This window comes from Haliotis rubra, unplaced genomic scaffold (genome assembly GCF_003918875.1).
Source record: "Haliotis rubra isolate DU_JTF1 unplaced genomic scaffold, ASM391887v1 Scf220, whole genome shotgun sequence".
Lineage (NCBI taxonomy): Eukaryota > Metazoa > Mollusca > Gastropoda > Lepetellida > Haliotidae > Haliotis > Haliotis rubra.
This window is the reverse complement of record NW_025766226.1, coordinates 414785-440377: the sequence shown is the minus strand read 5'-3', so window position 1 is coordinate 440377 and position 25593 is coordinate 414785. Positions and strand designations below refer to the sequence as shown.

The following is a 25593-nucleotide window of genomic DNA, read 5'->3' as shown; positions in this document are numbered from 1 at the left end:
TATTGCTAAAAGCAGCATAAAGCCATAACCTAGTTAGAAGAGTGGCGTTCTTGTGCTCAAAAGACAACATATTGGTTTGTATTTGTTTGCTGTTTAACGCTTCAGTCAGCTTTATGGCGGCGATCTGTAAATAATCGAGTCTGGATCAGACAATCCAGTGATCAACAGCATGAGCATCGACCTACACAACTAGGATACGATGACATGTGTCAACCAAGTCAGCGAGTCTGACCACCCGATCCCATTAGTCGCCTCTTGCGATATGGGAATTCCGACCGTTATCACATGAACTCTTATGCATATATGCAGCTACCCATCTGAGAACAGAATGAACTTGCCCTTCTTCAACAGGACTGTCTGTATTCAAATCTATTACTGACCAGATATAGGTATATTAATCTTATTTCATTACCGTGTTAGGTATGAAATTACATAAACGTAAACACAGAATACCAGTGTTAAGGGTCACAAGCTTTAACGACTTCGACACATCGACAGAAAGATCAATTCTGGACTTGGCCATTGTAACTATATGCGCGTGCGTATACGAATTCAGACATTGTATGTGCCCAAAGGTGTCCATTGAATGCTATATTGGGTAACAAAATAATATCTGGGTTCGCTAACAAAGTTAATTCTTGACTTGAAGGTAGTCATCGAGAGATCATTCCAAGCGCTGCTTAAGTTTAACACGTAGCTAATTTGATCGTCCTGGTATTTGCTACACGTGGTTATAACACTGGTGTCGTGAACAGAAACGGAATTCTACTGAGGCGGATCTGGATTAGGTTGACATTTTACCCAGGTGCTTTGCGTCCTTCGGGTCCTTTTATCAACGGAATCAAAATTGCTGGCCCTGCCAATTGTCTCAGGTGTAGTGTCCCTTAAATATAGCCTTAACCACGTCAACAGTTGTTTGTGTGTGGTATGTTCGGGTTACCTTCGGGTTTTCTTTAGTTTACAAGAGAGAAAATCGCTGACTCCGATTATGACTCACGAGCTCAACTTTCATGTCCTCAACTGTCTTCTTAAGTGATCTCACGAAAAACACATGGAGCATCAGGAACACCGTAAGCAAGAACAGGAACAAGGAACAAGTGATGGGGTTTAGGTACAGTAAGGGGAAGCCTCTGTTTGTATCCTCAGAAGGCAAGACTTCCAAACGTTTCACAGCCTTACCTGCAATGAAAGTAAGATGGTACGAGGAATGATAATAACTATCTCAAGGTACGAGGAATGATAATAACTATGTCAAGGTACGAGGAATGATAATAACTTTCTCAAGGTACGAGGAATGATAATAACTATGTCAAGGTACGAGGAATAATAATAAGATGAATGATGTACTATGTTAAATGAAAATGAATGACAATATACTATATCAAAGAAATGATTGTATACCATTGTGAAGGTACGCGGAATCACAATATCCTATAATTTATCAAAGTAAGAGGAATGATATACTGTTTCAACAAATTTAATGTTGACTTGAACTCAATCTGACGCACAAAAAATAATCTTCATGGCACGTGTTTTCAAGCTCACCCTGCTCGTCATCCTGAAGGATCCTCACGGTCGTGAAGACTGGTTTTCTTACCCCCGGGATAGCATCTTCTGAACGCTTTCCTCTATGTCTCAACCTACAACGCTGAATAACATGGGCATTCTATAAGTTGGCGCCATTTTAACAATACAAAAATATCACTTACTTCATACTTTTCTTTGCGTAAACGTTCTGTTTATTAGTATGTATCATTTATTATTCTGTTAATATTTGTAGTAGAAACACTTAAAAAAACAGGTCTCCACAATTGTTTGATCGGTATTCTAAAAATTTGTGAGTAAATAACGAAAATAAGGGTGAGTGAGTTTAGTTTTATGCCACTTTTAGCAATATTCCAGCAATATTAGACGGGGGACACCACGAATGGGCTTCACACTTTGTACCCAAGTGGGGAATCGAACTCGGGTCTTCAATTTTGATGAGGTCGTAAAATGATTCACAATGCATCTGGCTCACTGGTTACACGTGTTATGTACTTTTTGCGCTTATTCAGAGTAGTTCTGTAATGCACAATGTAATTGATACAATATCAACTCCGTACCAGACCGCCAAACCTTTCTAGCGGCAGAGCCTCGTTTTGAGATTTCCACGATTTTCATGTTGCCGTTTGTCAGAGCTCGCTGTACGATAGAACACGCTGCACGACGTGTTTGCGAGGATTAGAAGGAGCGTAGTGTTGCAATATACAAGTGCTTAGATGTATCAAATAATACTGGTTAATATTTATGTATCCAGTTAAATGAATTGGTTTAAAAATGCTGGACTGGTTATTGTACCAAGTTGCGCAATAGGGCGGAACCCAGTCAACGATACTGTTGTGTAATCATTGTATTGACTTGCCCGTTAGTCGCCACCTACGACAAGTATGGGTTACTGAAGGTCAATTCTATCCAAGATCTTCACGAGTTGGTGATGAATGAGAGTTTGATGGATAGGATTGAAGGGATAGATGAGAGAGTGGCAGGCATCAGTGAAGCTGAAAATGGTAGAGAGAGTGGTAGTTTCATTGAAAATGGTAACTACGAAAGGGGGAGAGTTAGGCATCACTGAAGGTGAAGATGGTAGAGAGAGTGGCAGTATAATTGAAAATGGTAAATACGAAAGGTAGTTTCATTGAGGGGAGTGTTAGGCATCAGTGAAGCCGAAGATGGTAGAGAGAGTGGTAGTTTCATTGAAAATGGTAAATACGAAGGGGGGAGTGTTAGGCATCACTGAAGCTGAAGATGGTAGAGAGAATGGTAGTTTCATTGAAAATTGTAAATACGAAGGTGGGAGAGTTAGGCATCACTGAAGCTGAAGATGGTAGAGAGAATGGTAGTTTCATTGAAAATGGTGATGGATGGGAGAGTAGTAGGCATCACTGAAATCGGTGATTGTTGAAACCATGATAGATCAGAAGCTGATGACTGTTAACCGTGACAGTGATGGATAGGGCTGCGCAATATAACCGGTTTACCGGTATTTAACAGTTCAAACATGAAAGCGATAGGTATTGCGACGCGCTGATCGAAAACCGGTATTTTGACTTGCATTCGGAAAACTTCGTAACACTCTGAAATCCGCGGATATTTCCTTGTTTCATTTGTGCCAAGTATTATTTACTTTATTATTTTGTCATGATTAAAAGTTGTTATCAAAGCTTAATCAAGCATAGTGATTTTGTTGTGTTTTTGCTTTATATATTAAGTATTAATTCGATTATAAGTAGGTTTTTGGTTTAAAAATACTTCTCGCAATATATTGCAATACATATCGCAATCTATGCTTTCGCATCGCAATATATCGCAATATGAAAATTCTCTGCAATACCCACCCCTAGTGGTGGATGTGGTAGATGTTGGTACTGACAGCAACATAATCTACCAACAGCTTGTTCAGCTTGACCTGATCAAGTGAATACTAATGTATTACGTGACCGTGTCACAACTGGTTGGGTCTATTATTGTGAAGGGGTGCATCTTTGTCAGTTGATTATCAACATGTCCGAACAGCCGAGACAAAGTCGCCTTTTGACATCTCAGAGTCGAGGAATCGCCAGCAATGTCCTAACTTTCTTAAACTTAAAAAAAGCTACAGAAGGTTTAATGTTTCCGATCCGGGCATTTAGGCAGCGAGCAGCAACATTAATAACATTCTCTGCTCCCCTATTTAATGAAGTTAACTCGACATGCCGTTTGTGCCATTTGACCTCCCGGGTCATGCATATGTAGAGTAGCTCAGGTCAAGCTGAACAAGCTGTATCTATCTATGAATACCTTTAAGGAGAGATGAAAATATTTACATTTACACACTCGATCTCGTCGTGAAAACAGTAGTCATATTGACAACGGAAGTTGATGGATGAGTGGCCGGGGAAGGTGAAAATTGGAAATGGAAACGTGACTGACGCGTTCACTCCGGACACAGGGGAACCGCTTGCTGCACATCTGAAATGACATAATAAATATTAGATACAAAAATAATGGATCAGTCAAGTGGATGTTCATTACTGAAAGACTGCTGTATATTCCAGCAACATTAGAGCAATGACACCGAGAGGGACATTGCTGGAATATTGCTAAAGCGGCGTAAAACCCTACACACTTGAGGTGATGTTACCAGATTGAACCGGGACATATAAATCACACATTAAAACTAACATATTCACCCATGTTTATCCGTGAGCTGCCTTGTGTACATTCCGTCTGAAGTATAGGCTTCGCAGTTGTATGCTGAAACTCCTCGCGCTCCCGACCCTGCAGAGAGTACAATCAGAACACAATCCATTCGAGACCCACTCGTGTTATTCCGGGACAAGCCGAATAGCGAGTTTATGGAAAGAGGCGAGTGGTGACGAATGAACACTATCAAGTGAGTGAGTATGATTTTACGCCGCTTATAGCACTATTCCAGCAATATCACGGCTGGGGACACCAGAAATGGGCTTCACACATTGTACCCATGTGGGGAATCGAACCCGGGTCTTCAACGTTACGAGAGACGCTTTAACCCTTCCATTCGATGCTGACAAGCCAAAACATATGGCTAAAATATTGTTAAAAGGGTGTCGGCCCGATACCGCGATGATCTCAAATTTTAGAGAACCGAAACCTTGGGACAGATAGAGCGGACACCTTTTTCCGAAGTTGACAAAGGATTTTCGCATTCGTCACCACTCGCCCCTTTCCGTAAACTCCATGAAGACTATTCGGCTTGTCCCGGAATAACACGAGTTGGTCACGAATGAGGATTTTCGCTGAATCGGCCATAAACCGTTAAAAGCGGAGCTGAACTGACTTCACTCATTGCTCACCACTCACCATAACAAGTATTAAGAGCTAAAACCGCACTAACTATGAAGCAAGGCTCATTAATTCAAACATATTGTAACTTTGTAGATGCATTAGAAATAAAAGGTACAATTGTATCTTTCACAAACAATGAAAGATACAGGGGATACTCAGGTCGGATACTCAAATTTAAGTTTTGTTTGTTTGTTTGTTTATTGTTTAACGCTGCATTCAGCAATATTGCAGCTATAAGACGACTGGACCAAACACTCCAGTGATCAAAAGCATGAGCATCGATCTACGCAATTGGGGTACGATGACATGTGTCAACCAAGTCAATAAGGCTGACCATCTGATTCCATTCGTCGCCCCTTACGACAAGCATGGGTAAGTGATCCCTGATTCTTAGTTGGAATGCATGTCACTATCCACATATATTCCGTCCATTCCTTCTTTGTGCATACTAGTGTATTGAGGGGTTGTTTCTGAGGTAACTCTTAAAGTCCGTTTGACTCAAAAGCGAACTGATGAATTGCAATCTAACTCGAAACTAATAAACATGTAATACTCAATGAAACGCTGATCCTAATCAAATCAGCAGACCAGATCTGTGAGTTTTTTTGCAGAATTTATGCCCTAAAAGTAAAAAAAAGTTGTTTAACAAACTATCTTTAAAATATTGACACAGTTCACTATTTGTTACGAGGGAGAAGAGTAAAGAAAGGAACAGTCAGGTGTGCGAGAAAGGATGGAGACGGCAAAGCACAGGTAAATGAATCAATAACTTTGTCGGCACTTATGCACGTGCTCCTCGAACACCTGGCTGTCCCTTCTCTGCACTACTCCCTCGTAACAAATAGAAAACTGTGTCAATATTTTAATGACAGTTTGTTAAACAACATTTTTTTTTTTAAGACATAAATCTGCCAAAAACTCACAGAGTTGGTCTGATGTTGTAATTCATCTGTTCACTTTTGAGCCAAACGGACTGTAGAATATCGAATATAAAGTCATTGACCTGGTTTAGTGTCGATCGCTAGTTTGAGCATAACATTGCCTCCAAGTTGGATCTTCTTGACTTCCTCCAGAGTGACGGGATTGATCACCGTCAGTTTTACCTCCTCCCTCGTTTCATCAAGAGTCCTTACTACAGTGTCAACTGTTCTGTGGAAAATAAAAAGTCGTAGATATTACACTGGACGCGCTACAGCTGCCGTACACGTTAACAGAAACGTGATTTGTGGTTTAACGTCATCGTGTCCATGATGTGAGAATTTACACTTGATGCTCTTGGTTGTAGGTGGGGTAACCTAGTGGTTAAAACGTTCGCTCGCCACGCCGAAGATCCGGGTTCGAGTCCCCACATTGGTACAATGTGTGTGGCCACATCATTCCCCAGGACACAATTGGTATAATCTGTTTGCAGTGAAACCGTACCGATGAATTTCACTTTAAACCAAAAAGTAATTTAAATCAAATAAAGGGACATTAAGATTGCGAATCCTCATACTTTTAACTTCCCAAATGAACTTTAAAATCTCAGAATTTTATTAAACAGGATAGAAGTTGTTTAACAAACGACCATAGGTTCAAATCGCTTTTATTGGTTTGTATTACAAGGGGGTATGCACGTTAAATGAAACCCCGAGAACAAGAGGGTTGGTTTCTACGGTAGTCCAAGTTCACGCTCATCACGGACCGCACGTGCATCTGTTTCACTGTTCCAACTACTGCGCGTACCCCCTTGTAATACAAACCAATAATAGCGATTTGAACCTATGATCGTTTGTTGAACAACTTTTATCCTAAGTTGTAGAGTATATGTTGAAAGACAATAGGCCCTTTAGGTGGGAAGGCATGTGCTGTTGTTTCAGCACAATACGACCTTCGAGTGAGTGAGTGAGTTTATTTTTACGCCGCACTCAGCAATATTCCAGCTATATGGCGGCGGTCTGTATTTAATCGAGTCTGGACCAGACAATCCAGCGATTAACATTATGAGCATCGATCTGCGCAATTAGGAACCGATGACATGTGTCAACCAAGTCAGCGAGCCTGACCACCCGATCCCGTTAGTCGCCTCTTCCGACAAGCATGGTTTACTGAAGATCAATATTCTATCCGGACCTTCAGGGCATACGACCTTCGAGGACAACGAAATCATAGTTAAGGGTATCTTGACTTTCGTTGCATCCCTGGATTTACGCCACTGTTGGCAATATTTCACCAGAGAAAACGGGGTTCACACAATGTGAGGATTAGAACCCGGACTTTAGGTGAATGGAAGAATTTGACCACTACGCTTCCCATTACCCTCCCCGTCACATGGCGGGCTGCATACGTTTCCCAATATTACCCCTCAACGTCAGCAGCACCGTCGCTGGACAGTGTGTCAGCGTTGTTGAAGTTGCATTTGACGGCGATGTCGAGGTCTGCGCGGGATAACAACCCAGAGAATTCTTGCACACGGAAAGTCCATTTCCAGGTCCCTTCCTCTGTCTGAAAAAGAAATGGTGTGAGTGAGTGAAGGCGGGAGCAGACGGGCGAGCTATTGAGTGAGAGGTAGGTGTGAGTGGTAGGGCTGCAAGGATTCGGTTCGATTGATCGAAAATCGAATCTGATAGCTTCACTTCGATTTTCGATAACCATTATCACTATTTCGATTCGATATTTGAATACTACTTAAATTATTTCCACACAGCCAGAACGAAATTTTGACTCCAACTCCAGCAGTTTCGAGCGAAATAAGACGAAACGTGATTGGTTGACGCCGGGCTAATTATCCAATGAGAATTGTTGTTAGTAGACATTGCCAAGTTTGGATTTCACGCTAACAAGGCCGCTCTACGAGTTAAATTTAATCTGATGCTTTTACTTGTATGAAGAATCGAATCAAAATGATCGAATCGAGGGTCCAATATCGAAAATCGAAACGAATTCAGGTCTGCGTGAATCGTTGTAGCCGTAGTGAGTGGTAGCTGGGTGAGTTGGTGGGCGTGTTGGTAGATGCATGTGTAGCAAGCTAAGGCTCTATAACAAGTTTAAGTCAGTGTATACTGCGGAAACATACTTACTGAGACAAATGCCTAAATCTTATAGATCTGCACTATCCAAGTTTCGCTGTGGCGTTGCTCCTATCAGGATTGAAACCGGGACATATGAGAAGATTCCACGTGAAAACCGTACTTGTTTCAACTGTAAAGATGTTTTTGAAGACGAAGCAAAAATGTGGAAAGCATGTTCCATGCCCCTAGCACATAATGCACGTGCAAAGTTTCGGTATAAATGCGATGCATCGGTCCCGTCATATCACAGATGCTGAAAACACATGAAAAGTATGCCACGACTGACGCCAGAACAGAGAGAGACGGCCATAGGGATGTCCGATATGGGAGCGACGAACGTCAGAATTGCAAGAAGATTTGGCTGTACGTCACTGACGATAGCAAGACTCCTCCAACGATTCAGACAGACGGGTCGAACACAGGACGGGCCGAGGAGTGGACGTCCACGTGTAACCAGCGCACGCGAAGATCACCATATACGCCTGATACACCTCTGAAATCGATTTGTTACGGCAACGTCAACGGCCGAAACAGCGTTGGGACGTCGCATCAGTCGAAGGACTGCCCTCAGACGTTTGTGAACAGGTGGAATACGTTACTATCGACCATTCCATGGAATGACACTAACACAACATCGACTTGAAAGACTGCAATGGGCAAGACGAGTATACCGCTGGCAAGTGCGTGACTGGCGTAGGGTCCTCTTCACCGATGAAAGTCGGTTTTGTCCGCACAAAAATGACGGCCGACAGAGAGTTTACAGGCGATGGCGTGAACGTTTTGCAGCAGCATGCATTCAAGAAGTCCATGCCTATGGTGGAGGTGGTGTGATGGTATGGGGTGGCATTATTGGCGACCAAACGACACCCTTGGTCGTTATTCAGGGGAATCTCAATGCTAACGAGTACCGAAATCACGTCTTGCAGCCTGTTGTCTTACCTTTCTTGAACAATCAACCAGCAACTCCCCATACAGCAATAGCGACGAGAAACTTTCTTAATCAGAATAACGTTAATGTTCTACCCTGGCCTTCTCGATCACCAGATATGAATCCGATCGAGCATTTGTGGGATCATTTGGGAAGACAAATTTGTGGTCGTCATCACCCTCCACAGACAAGACAAGAGTTGGAAGTGGCACTGAGGGACGAATGGCAGCGACTGCCAAATGACGTCATCCGACGCTTGACGTCATCGATGCGACGACGTGCACGAGAGTGCATCGAGGCTGCTGGCAGACACACACGCTACTGACGTTGTGATCGTTCTGGAACAAACTTTTCTACCTTTTTTGTGCGCAATTCGTCAAAGTAATATCATTGTAACTTTGGTATTTACCCCCTGACTGTTTGAATGTCAATGTCACCTTTCAGTTCTTTCAACCGGGTAATGATTTGTACACACAGCAAAGTACAAATGAATTTGCTACAAATTACATCTATTACATAATCCAAATCTTGTGTTGTTTCTGTTTTACTGATCTTCAAAATGACCTATACTTTCTTTTGCCCATGAGTTTAGTAGGGTGCTGGATAGTAAACCGGGCCTGTTATATAGTACTTTATTTTTCTGACCCGCAGTGGGGCCTACGGGCTCGTATGAGGACGACCTGCAGCGCGTTCGACATGTGTTGATCAGGTTGACCGCTATGGCCAGTCCGCCCGGACAATGGTCTCCTGATCTGAGAATCGTCGATCTTGGCACGATGGTGTCGATTGACATCGTCCACGTAGAGGAAGGCCGGTCCTTTGCATCAGGATCAAACTTTGATCCTCAGATAACGTTGAGTGGATTATGATTGTCCAGCATGCAGTGTTAAAAAGAACTGGATGGAATGCATAATGAGCGACATCATCACCACTGACTGAATGGATGGATGGATGGACGGATAGATGAATGGATGGTTGGTTGGTTGGATGGATGGTTGGATGGATTGATGGATGGAAGGATGGATGCGCTGTCTTCAACTCACCGCAATGCCTCCGCATCGACTACTGTCGCCGTTAGTCATGCTGACGCCGTCAGTGCTGTTGACGCCGTCATTGATGTTGACGCCGTCAGTGATATTGACGACTCTACTGAACACTCCCGTGTCGTCGTCTAACGTAAAGGACGCCTTGTCGCACCCGTCCACGCCCACCCCGTCTCCGTCTATGGCACCCATGACATCGTAGTGCATGTTCTTTGGGTTGACACGAAGGAGCATATACTTTCCCCTCACTTTCGAGTTGAAGCAGTAGAACAGCGCTGAGGACATTTCATCAGACAGTGTACATGTTCCGTATGTGGCTGGGGTGTACTGTACAACGTACAAACTATTGGAGACCTGACATTTTATCCTGTTACGAACCCAGTGGGCCAATTATTATTGAAACACTTTTGGCGATTGAAATAAGGCCAATGTGCTCAGCATAAATATAACTCAAAACAACTTTGTCAATAATTAGTGAGCGGATTGATTTCAGATTGAATCACTAAACACGAAATAAGACATTGAAGTCGCTTCCAATGACGTGCTTCAGTGTTTATGGGTACAGCAAAAGCACGGGTTGGGGCATCAGAAATGGGTCTATACCCATGTGGGGAATCGAAACCGGGTCTTCGGCGTGACGAGCGAACAGTTTAACTACTAGGCTACCCCACTGCCCTAATACGGATTGAGGAATGTTCGAATTCCAAACGTACTGTGTAACTTAATGATCTTTGGTCCCATTTTACATTCATAATTGGCAATCATTTTGGGATATTTAATGCTAAAAAGTAGGAAAGCAACCCGCTCAAATGTGAAACTGATGTCATAGAACTATGGTATGTTTAAATTAGTATTCTTGCATTTTTCGTCTGATGAACCAGATGGAGTCCTCATTTTACTTACCCTCTGCAGTAACAACAGCTGAAAAGGAGAAGAATCATAACAAGGTATATAATAGGAAGGATATCTTCACCGCACTTAAATTGGTACGACATATATTCGCTAAGTGGTTTGCTAACATCTGCCTCTGAAGTGAACATATTTCACATAAGAAAATTAAATCATGCCGACTTTACATCATCTCAATAAGGGACCGTTCATAATTTATGGCTAGTGGTGTGTGTGTGTGTGTGTGTGTGTGTGTGTGTGTGTGTGTGTGTGTGTGTGTGAGATAATGATGATGATGCTTTTCATGAAGAAGCATGTACAATGTGAATGACTGACCCCCTCCCCCTAACATTTATGTACAAAATCAATTCCCCCCTCCCTTCCCATACTTTCTAAGCATAATTTTCATCATAATTCTATGTACAAAACCGCTGACCCCTAGTACGTGTGTACAAAATTGATGCCCCCTCCTCCCCAGAACAAAATGGGTGACACCCCCCTTTAAAAGCCGCACACACGCACACACATAAATTAAGAACGGTCCCTAAAATACAATAAAAAAATATGAAAAGAGGCTTTCTTTGTATAACCGAAACTGTCATAGACTAAACTTACACTAATCTTTTAACCATAATTGGTTGTATTGAATATGTGTGTTTCAGATTTCTGTGACAGCCAATCTAGGCGGTGTCGAAAGTGAAACCGATTTTTGTTAAACTCGTGCAATACCGAGTGCTAGTAAGTCAAATAAATTCTGCTTGGTCAACTACTGTCTGACCTCTTCCACTGTATTTCATTACGGCAAGGCAATGTGATACAGAGGCAGGCTGGGTTCACACATTGTCGCACGAGAAACATTCAATTGGTGCGATGTACATGTTAACCGAGAGGTGTCCCCTCACTTAGCCAGATTCTGTCAAAACAGGTCTCTCACATAGCCAGAGTGGGATTTGGCTGACTAGGGTTAGTGGTTTGATAACACTTTGTCCGGATGAGCCATAGTCTGAATCAACAAAATGCTCATATAATAATACTTCATTTGGGTTTAATATCAACATTGGAAAGAGGTTCTATCAAATAATCCACTGTAGACTCCGATTAGAATGCAGCGATTTAAATGCCCATAAAGTAAGTAGATTTATATCCGATAACCCATCATGTACTTGTTGTGCTGCCTTTGAGGACACCCTTCATTATCATTTTATATGTCCCAACTATGATGCTATGAGAAACGATTTATTTTATTTCAAACATGGATATAATATAAATGACGCCCTGTATGGTAACCTAGAGTTACCTAGATCTATAAATCATGATATTATCAAATCAGTACATAACTTTATTATCACTTCAAGAAGATTTAATCATTTCATCTGGCCCTTTGCAGAACTAAAAGTATTTTTGCTGTATGGATGTTTATATTCATGTATATTGTATGCTTAATGTTATTTATGATATCATGTACTTTTGTAATATTGTTATGAAAATTAATGTAAGTCGCATAAATGTTATTTTGTCTGGAGAGGCATTAATATATGCCTTTTGCTTGTTTGCCGATCCAGTTTCTGAACAATATATCAGAAATAAATATGTTTAAACCGAATGTTCATATTACAAACAAACGCACACACACTTGCATACTTCTTAAAGTGTGAGTGAACCAACCAAGAGCTCATTGGCTTGTGAAATCCCGTAGCTGGAAGAAAGCCTGTGTTTGATTGGCGATTCTAAAAATAGCGACTACACGTCAACTCATTCGTGACCAACTCGTGTTATTCCGGGACAAGCCGAACAACGACTTCTTGGAGTTTACGGAAAGGGGCGAGTGGTGACGAATGCACGTCGTCTATGCCTTCCCGAACGTATTCGTGACCCACTGGTGTTTTTTCGTGACAAGCCGAATGGAGGTTACGGAAAGGGGCGAGTACTGACGAATGTTACTGTGTGTCCAAGCCAGCCCATTCGTCACCACTTGCCCCTTACTGTAAACTCCATTCGGCTTGTCCCGGAATAACACGAGTTGGTCACGAATGCAAGCCAGCCATTCGTGACCAACTCGTGTTATTCCGGGACAAGCCGAACGACGACTTCTTGGAGGTAACGGAAAGGGGCGAGTGGTGACGAATGCAAGCCAGCGACATGCTGACGCAGCAGTATCCAATTTCCTGCCCTTCCAGCGAGTTTGAAGTCGTTTTCAACAGTACTCCCGTAATATCAAGACATAGTCTGTCTCACAGTCCCTGAACCACATTATTTTCCCTACTGCCAAGCCCTCTCTGCAGTGCTAAAGCCCTAAATAAAGCAAGTCTAGATTTCCTCAGGTTCTGAATCTCTGGTCTCCCTGGGGCTCCTTTTCAATTTAAATGGGCTTGTTTGTTACTATCAAAATTATATATATTCAGAGACTAAGCATTAGTCTAATCAAGACAGGGAGTTTGATGTTGGAGGCATGCCCATGTGAAGACACAGACGTTTACCACTCCGGTGAAACATGGGTCTGGTGCTGCCATACCTAGTAACATATTCGGGGCGAACTGGGATTCGGGATTTCTGGCGTGCAACAATTTTGCACATTGATGTTCATCTTGTATTGACTATGACATGCATTCTCCATGGATGTGGATGGTCTTTCAACCGTATTACAGCTACACCTCTGTTGATGTCTAACGTCCTCTTAATTCATCCTTCTTTAGCCACCCTTATGACATAATTATACCCTATACTGCCGAGGATGGTGTTACTTATGAGTACTGCAAACAGCCGTGGTGTTACTTCTTTACAGTTAAATCTCTGGAGTCTGTGATATTCCCGGAATAATGCTAACGGCGGCCTACAACTAAACTCACTCACTCACTCTTTATTGGTCAAGCTCATGTTAAGAAGAAACCTTTTTTTCCGATTTTAAAACGAAGGACAATACGTACGGTGGTTACATCGCGATCCATGCCAACCGATCTGACACCCCAGTGAACACTGTCCTGTAGTTCTTGGACAGTTTTCTTCAAGGCAATGGCACTGCATATCGCAACTCGCACCAAACCATCCTTTTATGCACGCTGGAACGGGAACAGATTGGCATATCACAATAACAGAATGCTTGGTGGGATGTGTGGTCCTGTCCGGTCCTGTGCACAGGTGAGGTGAGGTGAAATTGGGTTTTACGTCGTGCTTGAGAATATTTCGCTCATATGACGACGTGCATGCATGTGTATGTGCGGCTGCTTGTACTAGCCCAGACTTAAGCTGGTTTTATAGTGCTAGCCCACTGAGATACCATGCCGCAGTGAAGCATGAATACCCCACTCAGACACATTATACTGACTCCGAGCCGACCAGTCCTTGTTGTACCCATTAATGCCGAGCGCCAGGCAGGGACCAACAAGTACCATATTTTAACGTCTTTTTTGGTATGACGCGGTCGGGGATCGAACTCGCGACCTTCCGCTCTCCGGGCGGACGGTCTAACCACTACACCACGGAGGCGGTCTTCCTGTGCACAGAGCCCAGGTGGCAAATTATACTCCTCCAAAATGTAGGGGAACTTTATTTTCATTTACGATAGAAAATATGGGAGATATATCGGAGTCAATCAATAACAAATGTGTACTACAAGATGATCGTCAAAACTAATAGTCTACATAGAGGATATTATATGAGTGCCCATGTCGTAAACATAGTATAATATGGGCACGAATATGATATTATGTTTATTACTGAAGTCGTTAAATTGAGGGAAATAAACCCAAATCTACTTTCAAACACAGGCTGGCTACCCGCCGTCGCCGCATGTAGAACGCAACGTCACAGAGGAAACGTGACGTCATAGCCTTGTTCATGACGTCACGCCACCATGACAAAGTGATATATAGAGAATACTACACGAGGTCTCATTACATACCAATTATACGAAACGAGTGTCCTTCCTATGGTATCTGACCGAGCGAAAGACAGTAAAGTCTATGACAGTACATATTTAGATATCAAACTGGCGTGACGATGAAGAGAAATGGTGGTGCGTTCATAAGATGTCTGTCTTTGAAAGTTTGTTTACGCTTATACTTCCTATCCCAAATTTAAAGTTCAGGTTCCCCTACATGGTTTGAAGAATATAGTTGACGTTAGGCGGCGTTGGTCGCGGACAACCCTTGGATGGATGACCGTGTTTGACAGCTTGACGCCTGAGAGTTTATTGGACATCAGTCCTGTCCCACAACGAAGTACATGTGGTCTCACCCAAGGCAAGTGAGTTTGGTCATAAATTGCTTCTGTACACTTAGCAGTAGATGGGTACCCGGAGGGATAAGTCATATGGCGGTTGGTTCTAGCACATCACAGGCAGCTCGGGTTATAAGGAGTAATAGTGTGTTAGCGCCTTGAGCGTGCACAAGTGCGTGGAACCAGGCTCTTCATAAATAGCCATCATTATTTATTTGCTAAGTCTAGTCAACCATTATGCAGCGTGGCGCGTTAAACAAACAACCAAACAAACAAAACTTAAGTTTGCGTAACCCGAGTCAACCGTACATGTCTGTCACCAGGGTTGACTAGATTCAACCCGAGTATTTCATTTCATTGCTTGTGAAAACTGCTATGTACCTTTTCTTTCCTTCACGATAACGTAAGTCTTTGTAGGTGCTCGATTGCCCCCTCTTAAGCTACGCTTTTAAGTGACACAACTGGAATGATTTCAAGTGATGTCTGGTGATGTCGCTCGTATGTTCATGTAACATCAAGACGTTTCAAGAAAGGTAAACCCTTGAAGATCCTGGATAGAATTGGTCTTCAGCAGCCCATGCTTGTCGTAAGAGGCGACTTACGGGATCGGGTGGTCTGGTTTGCTGACTTGGTTGACACATGTCATCGTATCCCAATTGCGTAGAACGATGCTCATGCTGTTGATCACTGGATTGTCTAGTACAGAATCGATTATTTACAGACCGACGCCATACAGCTGGATTATTGCTGAGTGCGACGTTAAACAACAATCAACAAGAATGGTAATCTCACCACTGGGTTTTTGACAGATGAATTTCCTCTCCTCACTGCATGTCTGTGTGTTCAACCATCTGTTGTTGGCACTGCCGAGGTAGCCGCATGTGTTCATGACGTAACTGCCCACAAAGTTGGAGTAGCTTAACTGTGGATATATATGATTATATAAACACAAGGACCGTGTACTCTTGAAGCAACGGTTTGTAAGGCCATTTAAAGTTTAATAGATGTCCGGGCAACTAGGCCCATTTACGCCTCGTATCATAAAGGTTTGCTAAGTTTTGAAAAGAAATTGTCTCCCAAAACTTAGACACCCATATCTTAAACACTATTGGGGAAACATAAACTGAGGGGCAAAGAAACGTCCCCAAAGTAAAATTGTAAAAACATTTCTTCTGTTTTCGTTATGACGGAAATTTATTTAGGAACACATCTCCCGAACGCATCCCCACGTCTCACAGAAAGGAAATCCACGTGGAGTTTTTGTAAGCATGAAAATTGCTTTTATTCACGTTTTTGCATGCTTCTGTGGAAACATACCCGTATGAAAGTACAGTATAAAATTATGCTCGACTGTTCGAATTCATCACTTCAATACGTTGGACACAAAGAACATGCCTCGACTCACGGCAGAACAGAGAGAACGAGCTATTGGGATGTTGCAGCTGGGTGCTTCTCACAGTCACGTTGCAAGAATCATGGGTTGCAGCAAGAAACCATCACCAGACTGATGACACGCTTCAGAACAACAGGTCGGACTGCAGACAGGCCTAGGACAGGAGACCACCCGTAACCACCCCTCAGGAAGACCGCCATTTACGGGTGCTTCACTTGCGCAACAGATTCCTGACTGTGACGTCATCAGCAACAACCAGCCTTACCCATCCAGTCAGTAGAAGGACCATATCCAGACGACTCCGCCGATTCGGTATCAGAGCCTACAGACCATTCCGGGGCGTGACGTTAACGCGTGAACATCGACGTCGTCGATTGGCTTGGGCACGTAGAGTTCGGCAGTGGCAGCCGCGGAACTGGCGCCGGGTACTCTTCAGTGACGAGAGCCGCTTCCAGTTGAACAAAGCTGATGGTCGGGTACGAGTCTACAGACGTCGGAACGAACGCACAGCACGTTGTTGCGTTCAGGAAGTTGAGACGTTTGGCGGCGGTAGTGTGATGGTGTGGGGAATTTGTGGCGAGAGGAAGACTGACTTGTTGGTGATAGAGGGAAACCTGAATGCCCGTCGATACATTGATGTTGTTTACGACCTGTCGTGTTACCCTTCCTCCAGCAGAATCGAGGCGTGTTGTTTCAGCAGGATAACGCTACTCCCCACACTGCTGTTGTTACCCGGAACTTCCTGAACAACAACAACGTAAACGTCATTCCTTGGCCAGCAAGATCCCCGATTTATCACCTATTGAGCACCTATGGGATCATCTCGGCCGTCAGGTGAAGCAACGTCAACATCCCCACAGACAAGAAACGCTTTGGCTCAAGCTCTACAGGAAGAATGGCGTCGCATCCCACATCACGTGATCAGACGTCTTGTGCACTCTGCACGACGTCGTGTGGCAGCATGTATCGCTGCAAGAGGTGGACACACTCGCTACTGAGGAGTTGGACACTCAAAGACACTCTGTCAGTACTGATGTGCATGTGTTGTCATGATCGAAAACCGGACATTTGAACCTCCTGTGAAAAACGTCACAAAAACTCTACTTACAGCAAATTGTTTCAATTGTTCTGTAATGACAGTCTGCATAATATGTTCAAAAATTATATCAAACATTTCAACATTGAATTGCACGTGTTTGTATCATTTTATGATACAAAAATGATCGGGGACGTTTCTTTTGCCCCTCAGTTTATATAACTATTAAAAAAGATTCTGCTTAAATATTATGCAGAAGGGGGTGTAACTTTGAATTTCAATCAGTAAGCAGTCACAAACTTTGATTTTTGTTGAATTATTTTAATAGTGCGCATTTGTAATGGCGCTACAATTAAAATACATACATAATATATACTACAATGGAATAGATGCATAATACATACAAATTTAGAAAGGCTGTTTATGATAATATTCAGCAAAGAGGTAGGTTTTGAGATTTGATTTAAAAGAGTCCAGAGATTCAGAGTCTCAGGTCAAGGGGGAGAGAGCACCACAAGACAGGGTCAATGTAGGAGAACGTTCTGTAGCCAAAGGTTTTAAGTTTGTAGTTAGACACTGTGAGAAGATTTTGCTGCTGTGAGCGAATTTCGCGAGTTGGACTGTAGACAGTGTTTGGAAATATTAGAAATACTGCCGGTGTAGAGGACAAACAACACAGGACCAAGTACAGAACCTTGCACACCATGCTCAAGAATATAGTTACTTGATCTGGCATCCTCTATCGTGATGAACTGTGTTCTGTCTTCGAGATACGCGGAAATTCAGCGCAAGGCCGAGTCCTTGATACCATCGTGATACTGAAATCTTTTCAGCCGGAGACCATGGTTTATGGTGTCGAAGGCGGAGGACAGGTCACCAAAGCAGCTACATTTCCTTCGTCTACAGCACAGGGGTTCGAATCACTGTTTGGACAATAATTGTTAAAAATAAAATCTAGATTTTTGCAACCGTATTTTATGTAATGAGTGTAGCGGGAGAATTTTCTAAGAAATCCATTTCTTGACCGATTTCGTTCAAATTTGAAATATAAGTTACTCATAACATATAAAAACAATATACGGTTGCAAACATCTAGATTTTTATTTTTATAAATTATTGTCCAAACAGTGATTCGAACCCCTGTGGTCTACAGCATGTTGAAGATCATCTATGACTTTCAGAAGCGCAGCTTCTGTGCTGTGGAACTGGCGATACGCGGACTGAAATGCCCCGAGAAGATGGTTGTGTGAAAGATGAGCCTTTAGGTGGATATTAACAGCTTTCTCAACCACTTTAGATAAAAAGGAGAGATTCGATACAGTGGGAACATTCCTGAAGTTATTTTTGAATCCAGGTTGTCCTTCTTTAAGAGAGGCTTAACTACTGCAGTTCGGGAGATTGTGGTAAATCTTCCAGATTCAAGGCTCTTATTCACTATGCTTGTGATAGTTGGGAGGTGAATATCAACATGATCCAGAACAAGCTGTGTTGGTGCAGGACCTCAAGCACATGTAGTCCACTTGGATGAACGAATAATGTCCAGTACCGCACTCTCCTGGAAAGAGGTGAGGTCAGTCATAGGTTCACCACTGAACTGTAAACTCCAGCATGTGCACCTGGGGGACCTGAGTTAGGTCTTGCCTAATCTTGCTGATCTTTTCCAAGAAAAACACATTGAAAGAATCAGCTAGGTCTGTGGGAGAGTCTTTCCAAGAAGATTATTCATGAATTTAAATGAGTTCTTTGTTGATCACTAATGCTCTGCAATTGCTGAAGACAGTAGACCTTCTTACATCTCCGGATCACATTTGTGGTGGCAGTCCTAGCTTGTCTGTATATATTGCCACTACTGCCAGATCCGGGGCAGAATTGATCTTCAGTAACCCATGCTTGTCGGAAGAGGCAACTAATGGGACCGGGTGGTCAGGCTCGCTGCCTTGGCTGACACATGTCATCGGTTCCCAATGGCGTAGATCGATGCTCATGCTGTTGATCACTGGATTGTCTGGTCCAGACTCGATTATTTACAGACCGCCGCCAGTCGTTGGTTTCACATTACTTTTCAACTCGCTGTGCGCATGCGCAGAGCGTGTGAAAATATCCACTGACATGCTTCCGGTTTGGTCATATGTTTATCCATAGTGTAAATGCACTCTAAATAAAAGCTGTTATGAAAATTATTTACGATGTGACAACTGTTCATAGCTGAGAACATACTTCCACTTGCCTCTGCTTTTCAATAATTGATGTCCTATTTTAGTTGCAATTCCATCAGAGATGTGTTTGTTTAGTTGTGAGAAGGGGATATGCAGGAAGGACGGTGGTGGTGAGAAGTCTTTATACAAGCAAGAGCTTGTTAACATAACTTAAGCTATTTATTTAACTAATCTCGACCTCTGTTTCATAACTCAATTGGGATCAGTTGTATTCGACATAAAACTATATATTTGATTTGATTTTTGTTTTCTTCGGAGCCCACTATCGATAAACATACGACCAAACCGGAAGCATGTCAGTCGATATCTTCACGCGCTTGCGCACAGCGAGTTGATAAACAAACGAATAAAGCTGGAATATTGCTGAGTGCGGCGTAAAACTAAACTCACTCACCCAGCTTTCCGACGATTGCCCTTTGCTTCATGAATTTTATGACTGTACCAATGCATGGACTTCCACAGCTGAACACACGGAGTACGTATGTTTCTTAATAATTAATAATCTTTTGTTCTACGCTCTTACGTTTGACTCGGCACTTTTTTAAATGACATTTTTTATGGAAAACAACTTCTGGTATTTAGTAAGTGCGACGTTTCGATACAGATATGTAAAGTCAACACAAAGACCCGGTAAAGTTGTAGCAAATGTAGTTTTATCTTTTATTGGTCTAAATATGTAGTCTTCCTACCTAACATCCAGACCCATCAACACCGGACTGAAACAACACCATACTGCCGTTAGTGAAACCCATGGAATCCGGGTTAGAATTGGTCTTCAGCAACCCATGCTTGTCGCAAAAGGCGACTAACGGGACCGGGTGGTCAGGCTCGCCGCTGTACTGCGAAGTCGCTAGTTTTAACCCAAAAATTGGGCCCGTAAGTAGGTCACGGCACTTCGCGAGACCCTAGTACTTCCGGTGACAAACAACGTTGCATACCTTTCTGAATGGTTGCATGGTTGACAGTTAACAGTAAGGAACCGGTAATGCTTGCAGGAATAACAAATTTCTGATCTAACCATCCCCAAATTAGCCAACTATTACGACTTTCAACAGCTATGACAGCCAAGCCTTGTTGTACACTTTGTCCGATCTAGTAAAGTCATATTTGGCAGACGCGCAATTTGGAATCAGAACTGCTTCTTGAATATACGCTTGTCACCGGAAACCTGGTACCGGAAGTAAGCTGGGCCCCGTCTCGCACAAGTTGGAGCGCGCCAAGGGAGCCGGGAAGCTGCTTAGTACCGGAAGTAGCGATTCGCGAGACTTACAGGCCCTATACGGCAAAGGCCTGCTCCCAGTCACAGGACACCGGCGAATTATTTGGCCAATGGGCGCTAAGGTTACGTCGCACTAAGGGCAATATCAGTCGCGTGACAGCGAGTACATGTGACGCAGCCTTCTCCACACATTGCAACGGTAGGGCTCGAATCACGTACGCACTATGAGTGGAGCTCATTTAACAGACGAAAATGGTAACGGGGCTATTGTTACAGTTCGTATAATCCTATTTTAGCAATACTCGGTAACATAAAGCAGCGTGTTAATGAGAACAGATTACTGGAATAAATTAGATGGAATGATAAAGTGCATCTGGAGTAATTATAAACAGCACCAGATACCTACCACATTCCGTCACCCGGAAGTCCGGATTTGATACATTATAGATGATACACATCGCAATTTTGGGACGGTATATTTCGGCCGGTATTGGCCATTATCTTGCCCTCACACATAAATGTCGTGTTCTGATTGGCTGAGCGCTCTTCTATTATTTTCAGTGTACGCTTACAAGCGAGTAACATTTTCTTTGTACCCCGCTGGGAATGCCGAACTCATTTGGTACTTCGTAGTAGTAATTCTTTATCTCGAATAACATTGAATCACGTATGATGTACGAAAATTACCCATGCTTTGCGAATGCAAATCGATGGAAGGGAGATAACTCTAAATTTGTTTTTCTTGTCGTCTGGTACTCCATACTATGATCCGATACCTGTGCTTCAAACAGTTCAAAATTACCATCGAGGTGTTCGGTAAGATAAATACGTTGATCACGGATCCCTCGGGGCCCATGGGTTTTGATGTACCCTCGATGTTTCTTCATGTTCCCCTCGCCCTTCGGGCTCAGGGAACATAAACAAACATCGAAGGTACATCAGCCCATGTCCCCCTCGAGACCAGTGAACAACTTATAGTCTAAGTAAACTTAGGCTAAGTATTATTCGTTACACTGCTATGCTGAGTTTAACAAACCCTAGTAGAAGGTCGCGTCAGCTAACCTTCTCTTGCCCGGTCGCTGACACTGATCTCTCAACAAGCGAAAATCCGCATAAAACAGAGTGATTTCTGATGACATGGGTACTATTAGCTTATATTTCCGCAAGATGACATCCTGGAATATTGACAAAAACGCTATTTTCAGCGACCGTTTACTCATTGTTGTGTATAATGGCGTCACCAATGTGTATCACTCGGAAGAGATCGTGCCTAAAACATTCGTCACCACTCGCCCCTTTCCGTAAACTCAAGAAGACCCGGAATAACACGAGTTGGTCACGAATGTGCCTAAAAATAGCATTCGGAATCGTTCGAGTTTACGAGGTAAAGGGTCAATCCGTATGTGCGAATGTTAACGTACGCGATTTGGTAAACTGTGTTCTCATTGGTCAATTCATAAGGTTAGCTGACATGACCTTCCACTAGGGTTTGTTAGACCCAGTATAGCAGTGTAACGAATAATACTGAGCCTAAGTTTATTTAGACTGGGTATTGGCCGATATCCAGTTTATTAACAGGACGGTTCTAACACTTTCCACTGTATGACAAATGTTTGGATACTTGCACCAGTACTGTCATGAGCTCCGTGTTTCCATCTGAGTTGGGGACTGTAGTAGCTTGATGTAGTGAACAGGCCTATCCAGAATTCTTCACCTTTTCTTCTCGTTATATCTGAAACAGACGTGCATAATAAGTGAGTGAGTGAGTGAGTGAGTAAGTATGGTTTTACGCCGCCTTTAGCAATATTCCAGCAATATCACGGCGGGGGACACCAGAAATGGGCTTCACACAATGTACCCATGTGGGGAATCGAACCGGGTCTTCGGCGTGGCGAGCGGACGCTTTAACCACTAGGCTACCCCACCGCCCTCATAATAAGACTATAAAGTTCAGTCCGCTGTACGAGTTTACCAAGATGGTAATGAACAGCGGGAGATCAAGCGCTAACCCAAAGGTCAAAGACCTAAAGTAATAATCACATGGGGCGTCACTCTGGAAGACCAGAGTAGATAAATGCGCATGCTGTTGATCACTGGATGATCTGGTCCAGACTCGATTATTTACAGACCACCGACATATAGCTGGAATATTGCTGAGTGAGGCGTAAAACTAAACTCACGCACTCACTCATCCCTTGTGTCAGAACTTGACAATCCATCTCTTTGTGGAAACTACTTGAAGGAAAAGAAACTGCAGTTACATCGGGTCCCAATTGCGCAGATCGATACTCAGATCGATACTCGATCGATGGGAGAGCAGCATTAAACAACACGCAAACCAAATCAAGGATTCCCTTTGCTAATGGAGCCAGCTGCTAAAATGCTGACCTCTCTTAATATCTTTGACGCCATGGCTGTTTGGTGTCTTATTGCAAGAGACGGGGAGGATATCTTACACTTCTTAACAAATAATCTGTGTATCTAAACAATTAGAATCGGTGGCAGTCAATTCCAGCACACACCCCTTGTGCCGTTACTTTATTTTTACTGTTTAACAACAAACAAACAAGTACACTTTATCCTCGGATGTGTCACTTACTGTTCACAAATTCTTCCTTTTCTTCCTTCAGTAGTGTGAGCAGTTGACCCCCTTTCTCGATACACACGCTTTTTCTGCAGTATCGAATGTTGCTGTGGTGTCACTCGGCCAGATACACTCTCCCGCGCCATATCGTTCCCATCCGGATTGACAAACAACCTTGGCTTGATAAAAAGAATGAAGAGTGAGTGAGTTAAATTTTACGCCGCACTCAACAATATTCCAGCTCTTTGGCGGCGGTCTGTAAATTATCGAGTCGGACAAGACAATCCAGTGATTAACAGCATGAGCATCGATCTATGCAATAGGGATACCAGCATTTGTAACATATCTTTCTTAGAAAGTTATTATTGTAAGTATTTATTCCATTAATTTGTATTTCGTTTGTAAACTCAGGACGTAATACCTTGCCTGACCTTTTATGTTCGCGTATTTATCAATAACTGTCAGCAACGGATACTGGTTGATTATATCTACCCGAGACACATAGTCATTATTTCAAAGATGGATGTAGCTTGCATCATGCAAGTACATAGCTGATAATAATGGGTTGATATATATGTATATAACATTGCAAAAATTAGGAAATATCGCGCTCAGGCAATGTCGCGATGATGTTTTGAGAGAGAGAGAGAGAGAGAGAGAGAGAGAGAGAGAGAGAGAGAGAGAGAGAGAGAGAGAGAGAGAGAGAGAGAGAGAGAGAGAGAGAGAGAGAGAGAGAGAGAGAGAGAGAGAGAGAGAGAGAGAGAGAGAGAGAGAGAGAGAGAGAGCGTGCGTTGCAACCCCGCACCTCCCCTCTGGGTCCGCCCTGAGACTGATGTACTAGATGGTACACACCCGCTGCTTCGGGGTGATTTTGAAAATAATAATAAAATATATTTATTTTGAATTTGCTTGGATCGTGATTTACAAGTCATACACATTGTATACATGTTGCCATAACAACATATATCCTTTACAGTGTTGTGCGTTGTATATAATGAAAATCACTATTTTATTTAACTATTCATATTGCATGGTTAACGACTCTTTATCATAAACCGTTGCGTTATAATGAGGACCCATTTTCATCACTGCGAAAAGAAAATGTACTAAGTTCATGTGATCTGTGGCGTACAGTTTATTATGATTATCAACCTCTTTTGTTTTTCTTTAACACGACTTAAATAAAAACCAAATAAATAGAAACTAAATGTAATAAAAGCATCATCTAGAACTGACACTTCCGATAATTTTCACAAAGATGTCTAAAATATTCTTTCTCCAATAAGAAAGTTTTAGTGGTCTTAAAAGGGACCTTATAGTACTTAATCCGAACTTATGACAAACGCAGTTATTGTTCTTCATTGAATATACACTTTTAGACAGATTCGTTGAAGTGCGTGCGTACGTGCGTGCGTGCGTGCGTGCGTGCGAGTTTTGTGGATTGTTCGCTAGTTTCTTTGTTTATGGGACATGTAACATAAGAGCAATAATGTATCACTAAGTGTCATACAATCAGCTATATATACTATATGCGCCACTTGGGACTTTTGACGATGAATGGACACAGTCGAGGGATGCATTCAAACATTCACAAGCGTCCCGAGCTCTTGTGTCAAACGTAACAGATCTTTCATTTGCAAGTACAGACCTAGTTTGGGTGACGAACTCTCGTGTAAACTACATAACCAGCCCGTACATTCGGCTCGATAATCATAAATGTGAAAGTGTCGATAAGGGACAAACTGATGGCACAAACTGAGTAGATCGGGCGATGTGGCTCGCTGACTTGATTGTTTGCATGTCGTCATCCCAACCATTACGATGCTCGTGAAGTCAACTCCTGGAATTTTTGAGCAGACTCGATTATATACCATGCTTCACATAGCTGGAATTACGTTCACCCGATGAAGGAAGAAGTATACACTCCGAAACATTGTGTTCCTCATAATAAAGAAGTTCACGTCCATAAACTTCCCTTCCTTATGCATATCACTTCTATAAATGCCATTCAAAGACCTGACAACATCATCACAGGAAATACTTACACAGATCAACTTCTGCATTCCAAACGCCATCAATCCAAAACAGTAAGAAAATCGTCCACGAAGCTGAAAATGCATGTGCCATGTTTCTCGCGTTCAGCGTAAAGGACCACAGACGAGCCTCGTATTAT

The 25593-nt window shown here is 42.7% G+C and overlaps 1 protein-coding gene across 1 annotated transcript; it reads right to left on the bottom strand.

Annotated features, from left to right (window-relative positions):
- Positions 1–458: 458 nt before the first annotated feature.
- Positions 459–25593, bottom strand: LOC124277347. The gene is made up of 13 exons (XM_046712998.1): positions 25466–25593; positions 23436–23599; positions 22462–22568; positions 15765–15894; positions 13682–13813; positions 10773–10790; positions 9870–10144; positions 7190–7332; positions 5852–5997; positions 4212–4299; positions 3846–3990; positions 1546–1648; positions 459–1179 (listed from the first exon to the last, which is right to left on the bottom strand). The coding sequence occupies exons 4-13, from the start codon at positions 15859–15861 to the stop codon at positions 959–961; spliced, it is 1368 nt and encodes a 455-aa protein (XP_046568954.1). The 5' UTR covers positions 15862–15894; positions 22462–22568; positions 23436–23599; positions 25466–25593; the 3' UTR covers positions 459–958.

Bases quoted from the DNA above. Each gene is read 5' to 3' on its own strand.
- LOC124277347 (XM_046712998.1), bottom strand. From the start codon at position 15,861: ATGAACACATGCGGCTACCTCGGCAGTGCCAACAACAGATGGTTGAAC. The intron at 5,998-7,189 runs GTAATATTGGGA...TATTTTCCACAG, and splicing joins GGTGCTGCTGACGTTGAGGG to AACAGTTGACACTGTAGTAA. The intron at 4,300-5,851 runs GTCAATGACTTT...TACTCTCTGCAG, and splicing joins AGCGATCGACACTAAACCAG to GGTCGGGAGCGCGAGGAGTT.